At 34.6% G+C, this 6993-nt stretch overlaps 1 protein-coding gene across 6 annotated transcripts; it reads right to left on the bottom strand.

The window, feature by feature from the left end:
- Positions 1 to 204: 204 nt before the first annotated feature.
- Positions 205 to 6993, bottom strand: LOC126657740 (probable serine/threonine-protein kinase PBL20). Of its 6 annotated transcripts, none has more exons than XM_050352496.2 (12): positions 6618 to 6989; positions 6384 to 6537; positions 6067 to 6209; positions 5796 to 5922; positions 4885 to 5286; positions 4263 to 4373; positions 3770 to 3880; positions 2976 to 3199; positions 2751 to 2898; positions 1247 to 1383; positions 1019 to 1154; positions 205 to 736 (listed from the first exon to the last, which is right to left on the bottom strand). In XM_050352496.2, the coding sequence occupies exons 1-12, from the start codon at positions 6873 to 6875 to the stop codon at positions 360 to 362; spliced, it is 2328 nt and encodes a 775-aa protein (XP_050208453.1). In that variant the 5' UTR covers positions 6876 to 6989; the 3' UTR covers positions 205 to 359. The 6 variants fall into 6 exon arrangements, 5 of the variants coding, with proteins under 5 accessions (XP_050208453.1, XP_050208454.1, XP_050208456.1 ...); XM_050352497.2 differs by having other exon boundaries at positions 6675 to 6989; XM_050352499.2 differs by having other exon boundaries at positions 6622 to 6711.

Below are 6993 nucleotides of genomic sequence, written 5' to 3'. Positions count from 1 at the left end.
AGGACGTCCCAAGCCGAAATATCACATGTACCACCACGTCCTGGACCATCACAAGAAAAACTATAACATAAATCCTTTTTATCTGGCATTAAATTTCGACAAAACAAATTTAATTCATTCTCGAAGTTATGGCGGAATGCGGCAATGTCGTTTACAACAGACCGAGCAATATGAGTAAATAATTAAAATATAGCATATAAATAGTTTGTCACGCAAAATACAAACTACCAAAATCATATAGATTCATGTGATATGATATAATTTAATGTCCTACCAACGAGTTATAAGCACTGAACAAAATTTTGCTAAGTTGCGCTTTCCCTTAAAAATTATCAAAATAAAAATAAAAATTATGTCCTCTAAATCTCTACATAGTGATATTTATGCTTGATGCCCAAGTCTTTGGCATGATTGCCAACAGCATGTAGCTTCCGTAAACGCTTCGCAACTTGTTTCATGGCAGGCCTCTTACATCCTTCCATATCTACGCATTGCAGTGCCAACTTTGTAAGCGCAACTCCATCATTCTCATTAAAACCATCATCATTCTTTAGGCTTTCATGCACAAGCGACACCGAGCCTTTCTTCGATCTCTGCGACTCGTATGCTTCGACAGCCCATTCACTAATGCAAAGAGTGCCATTCCTTATCTCCTCAAATGTAGAAATTTGTTTCGATATCAAGCTCAGGAGTATACAGCCATAAGCATAAACATCAGATCTTGTCGCCAGCGAGCCTGTCCGCAAATTACCCACATTCCCAAACTTTGTCATGCCAGAATAAAAAGAAATTGCATAAGGGAGTTTCAGCATTTACTGCAGGTAGAAGCGCACAAACTGGAGAAAGTAAGATTGTTCTGTTTTTTATGGATTCAGTTGGAATACTTAAGCGAGTGTGGACGGCCACATATTAATATCATATCTCATGTTTTCATTATATCCACATTAATAACATTCTAGGAAAAGCAAGAAAATTGATAAATGATCCAAACAAAAATCAGGTCATTAAGTTGGCATACCTCCATAATAAGCAGTATACGGATGCGGATCAATGTATTCCCCGCTTCCACATGCATACTTGTTCCTTTTATATCTATCGTCAAGAATGATTCCACCACTGCAAATCCCAAATTCAAATAATTTTGGGCTGTACTCCTACAAATCACAGCAAATCAAAATATGAACTTTATAAAAAAAAGAATTAATTGCAGAAAGGAAGTAAAAGGATATCAGACAGATGCAAAGACCTTGTCAAGTACAATATGAGAAGCATCTATACTGCGAACTCTACATGGCTCATAGGGCGGATTAGGAGCATGAAGAAACTTAAGGAGGCTGGCAAATTCATATCCAACCTTAATCCTCTGCAGCCAAGTAAAGCCATCTACAACCAACATATAATTGATCACCAATTGTTATAGAATACCAAAGTGTTCAATAAGCAAAGCAACATAGTCCATGCATTACCTATAGCTTAAAGTACTAGTAAGAAGAGATCAAAAGTTATCAATAATTTAAAACTTTTATCATAAGATGACAATAAGAAAATAAATGAAAAAAAACAAACAAAAGAAAATATATTTCTACAAAAATTCTATGGTATATATGTCATACAATATTACAATGTTTAACATCAACGAGAAAAGGATAATCTCCGTCAGAAAGTATTTTTCTAGCTAGTCACTAATTACAAATAAAATGGTCAACTCTTTTTTCCTATGTTTTCAACTATTTAATCATCTAGACGTAATCATCCAAAAATACCTCATCTTTTTTACTTTTCCGTTTACATCCCAAACTTTCAAAATCGTCAATTTAATCCCATTTTCAATTTCAATTATATCCATTCTTTAAATTGGAATTTTTCCATTTGAAAATAAAGTTCAAATGTCCTTCATATTTAACAGTCTCAATTTTTAGTACTTCTTAAAAAAGTAAGTGATTATTCAAAGGAGATCATAAATGACCTAATAAAACATCAGAAGTGTTAGCAAGTATAATATTAAAATTGGAAGCTAGATGAGATTCCTGTCCTTATAAACAACCAAAATTGACTTCACTTCTTGATACTGAATAATAGTCACATAGTTCAGTCATCTGTTGAATTGCGTATCAAATGCCAGTTGCCAGATTCTGCGGATGTTTTGATAGAAAGTTTCCATATAATAAGGAATTCCGTGAGACCGAAAGTGATGGGAAGCATGTTTGTAGCAAACCATGCTAAAGTTTAACAACAGAGGAATTTTATAAATGGGGTCATCACTACAGAAACTGGCACATAAAGGACCCACAAAATGGATGAACAACATTAATCAAAGGTTTAGAACAAACAAATAAAGTCACAAGACTCACAACAGCCCAAACACAGAGCATCAGAATGATTTATTTATCTTCAGTTCTCGCAAATGAACTGCTTTTTCTACCAGCTTAAAGAGGAAATCTAAAGAAAATGATTCTTCCCAAGTACAGATCTCTTATTCAAAGCTAAGAACAGCAGTTATTATCATTCATATTATGTTGTAACTTATAAGCAACCAAGGTCTTGATGGTTAGGCATTTTTAAAATAATCTATCACATTTTAGCTTTTTTGCAATAGCATATCATAGTCAAAAAAATTACAGCAAACAACCACCAAGAAACACACAAGCACACGACAAGAGTTAATTGGATACATAGAGTCAAGGTATCTCTGGAATCAAGCCAAACACCCAGAGGGCCTATAGAGTCAAGTGAAGCGCATGAATATGTACCTTCTCTAGGCACAAGACGACGTACTGTATCGTGTGGATCAAGATCATAGACAACACCAAAACCATCTTCCTCATAGCAGTATCCGATCAATTTTACCAAATTTGGATGAGATATAAGTTTGGGATCCTGAAGCAATGCCATCTCATCCTGAAAGATAAAATTAATTTAGGCAAGAAAAGACTTAGGTCATACACGAAAGACATACACATAAGTTAGCAACATACCCATAACCTGTCTTTATTATGAAACCAACCAGCTAGATACAATTCAGTATTCACTTTCCAAATCTTCACCATCACGTTTTTATCATCAATCTTACCGCGGAAAACTTCTCCGTATTGGACATTTCCAATGCGATTTTGTTCACTAAATTTATTGGTGAACACGCGTAGGTTTTCATAAGAAAACACTTTTAGTGCATTATCTTTTCCTTCAACAGAACTTCCCCCTAGAGCATAAAACAATATTAAGCATCAATTTACCAGTAAACCATGATGAACTGGAAAAGACACGAAGGAAAACTAAAAAAAAGATTAGAATTTAGAAAGCAGCTTCTCTTAGCAGGTTCTACACTGACCTACTGACAAAAACAGTTACATGAGTATAATGTTTGTTTCATGCCTCTTCTATATGTGTTATCAGTATTGCAAAGTTGAAGTATAACCACTAAAAATGCTGAGAAGGAAACATATTTAACACATACTGCAATATGATGCAAAATCTTTTGGTCACCACCATATATGAAAAGTCCATCTCTAAACTACAAGATTACAATTCCAATAGTTCAATAATTCCTTTGAGTAATTATATGGAGATGGGTATTCAGATGCCCTTGAATTTCAGCAGTAAATAATATTTTGGATCCAAATGCAATAGACTTAACAAAAAGCAACTGCAAAATGATGAGGTTTGGTCAAATTTCTTTCTGCAAACTGCAATCACTAAACAGGAGGACAGTAGCATGAGGAAGGATATGGAGAAGCAGCAAATAAATTGACTATAAAAAACAATCACTCACCCATTAAACTGTGATTACTGCCTCTTAAATCACTAAAAAGGTGGCATTTGTCAAGAGTGATTTGAAAGAAATATCCATGAAGCCGTTTTGTAAGTCGCACAGATTCTTTCTCTGTCCAACAAACCCACACATCACAATCAATAAAGTACTGTGTATACAAGATGAAAAATTGCACGGAAAAAATTAGCATATTCAGCTACGAAGTTAAAAAGAGGTGCACAAAATGCTCCTCAGCTATTATGTAACGAGCAAAAAATGAAAACTAAAATTCTTTTCAACAGAAGAATCTTATAAAGAAACAGAAATATCATTGTGACAACAGCAATAAGATGTATTGGTTTCTAACTAACAAATATCATTTTGCCCTGCATACTGCATGCAGCAGTCAGCACTTAACCACCCATCTTTATTCTAACAAATGCAGGTAGGCAAGAGGTGCACAAAGAGTTAAGCATATAAATAAGCAGCAATTATATTAATAGCAATTTCTCACCTTTCCAACTATGATTAAAGTCTTTGAAACTGCTGGAAGCTATGAGTCCAGCAGGAAAGAATCGCAAGATACGTTTCTGGTGCCATTTTAAATGTTGCTTAGATTTCTTCCCTGTCCATTAAACCCACATAAAGATCATAAAACATTATTTGTTTCAAGACAGAATGTAAACATGTTATTGCATAAGCAAGAAAAAGCAATGCATGGCAAAGAAAACTTTGGACCAAATTAAAGTCTTAGAACTTATTTGCAATAAGATGATCCCAAATTTCAAAGAGAATGTAAGTTCAAACAACAGCAATGAATAATTTATACTTTGCATAGATATTACTCACTGCTAGTAATCCACCAATTAAAGGGAAGACATGCCAATATAGGAAGACAGTAACAATATTAATGTGTTATGGCACTGTATCACTACTGGTGATCCATATATGTATAACCATAAACAAATTTATGGTAATAGTAATACAGATAGTCAGATATGCAACATCCCATTACTCAATAATCCATATGATTCCACTTAATAAATGGATCAGATAAGACATTGTAATCGAAAGCTAGTAGGAAAACAATTACTAGCTCTTTCTTAAATTATTGAAATTGCATAAAACATAAGTACCTGAATGGCTATCATGTTGCAAAATACCAACATCACCATTGAGTATCTTGTTAATTTCCCAATTATCCGCATAATGTCGAGTAACATTCAAATTCCGTAAACATCCAACAACCTTCTTCATTTTTGGTCTCTTTTGAGGATCATGCTGAACACAACGCATCGCCAATTTTGTAATAGTAATTGCATCACTAAAGTAGAATTCTGGTCCTGATTCTAGGCTCTGATGCACAAGCGAGGACTGGCTTTTACCAAAATTAATAGAAGAACTTTTCGATTTATACTCTTCCCTGGCCCATTCATACACTGGGGAAGAATCACGAATGTCTTTGCAGACTCTTTTGCTGATTAAAGATAAGATCAGCACGCCAAACGAAAAAACATCACATTTGTCTGACCATTTACCTGTAGGAAGTGAGACATATAATGTGAGGTCTGATCTAAAGATAGCCAAGTCAAGAGGGATGAAAGAGGGAGAAGACTCGAAAGATTATCTCAAGTAAAAGAAAACTGGTTGTGGCAATAAAAATTCCATGTCATCAGATCTACCATTCATTAAGGGAACTGCGTAATGTTGACACGATGATCTAGAAGCAGAATAGCTAGCCAGGTCTAAATTTAGCAATAATTTGACAGCAACATCAAGTTTACTTTTCAAAAGATGAAAAGAAAAAGAACTGCTTATCTCTCCCACACCTCTCCTTAACTTCTCCCTATTTAATGGTAATTTATCGGGGAGTACATTCAAGTTTAAAGAGCTACGTATCTCTCCCATGCCTCTCCTAATATTTTCCCTGTTTAATGAAAATTTCTCAGCAATAAATTGAAGATAAAACTGAGCCATATCATACATTTAAAAGTACATTTATTTATCTTACATGAATTTCCCTATGCTTTTACAAAGAACATAATACCTGGATATGCCCCAGCTGGATCAATATAACCATGACATCCATTAACATATTGATCTGGAAGGTTTCTTTTGTCGATGAGAATTCCACCAGAAATCATGCTTAAATCAAACAACACTGCTTCATGATCCTACATAAGAAAGAATTTGTAGATGTTAGAGAACAGAAGGCAAATATAGTAGACAACCCAACTGGGGTAAGCTCAATTGCTCGTTTATAAATAAAATGCTCATGGCCAATGAAGTAATGAAGTCAACTAAAAGAAAAGCCGAACCTCATCAACCATTATATGAGCAGCATTAATATTACGAATAAGATAAGGCAAACGTGTAGGACTCTGGCTCTCAGAATGCATGAATTGAAGTAAAGAAGCAAATCCAAGAGCAACCTTGATCCTTTGCGGCCAGGTAAAGCTATCTGGAATTGAACACAATGACACTCTATCAGTCAGAAGTAAGAAAAACAAGCAGGAATTCCGACAAAACACTACAGAAACAGCCATGATTAATGCTTTCTGAACCAAACAAATGACGATTTAAACACGAACATCAATTATTATATGTTACAAAAACAAGAAGATCAAATTATAACCTTGTTCAATGAGATTAAGGAGTGTGTCAATGGCGGGTGGCTGAAGATGGTAAACAGCAGCCAATAGATGATCGTCAATGCAAAAAGCAAACGGCTTAGCCAAATTTGGATGGAAATTGTGACTTCTAAAACACTCATGCAGCCGAATTTCGTCCTACAATAGAAAAAACAAACTGAAACAAGAAATCAAAATTGAAGAAGTTATAGTTAAGAAATCAAATTAGAATTACATACAGACCATCTGGCTTCATTGTCGCCAGGACGAACATTATCTAACTCATTATTCCAAACCTTAACGATAACTTCTTCTTTACGAAAATTAAATCCGCGATAAACTTCTCCGAATTGAAATTTTCCAATTAAATTATCTTCGCTGAATCCATTCGTACATTTCACCAAATCTTTGGCCTTCAAATACACTGGCGCCATTGTTCTCCTTAATCTGTCAGGGCCTGATTTCGACTCCAAAACTTGAAAATTCACCTCGTCCATCTTCTTCCCGCGAACACCACCAAGAACACAGTTTTTTTTATTTTACTTTCTATAGCTAGAGTAAAAGCACAATTGTATGAAGAGTAAAAATTAAAAAAATAAGAAACCGGCAAGTATT

Source organism: Mercurialis annua, linkage group LG7 (genome assembly GCF_937616625.2).
Source record: "Mercurialis annua linkage group LG7, ddMerAnnu1.2, whole genome shotgun sequence".
In the NCBI taxonomy this organism is placed as follows: domain Eukaryota; kingdom Viridiplantae; phylum Streptophyta; class Magnoliopsida; order Malpighiales; family Euphorbiaceae; genus Mercurialis; species Mercurialis annua.
The sequence above is the reverse complement of the archived record's forward strand: the minus strand, read 5'-3'. Positions and strand labels throughout refer to the sequence as shown.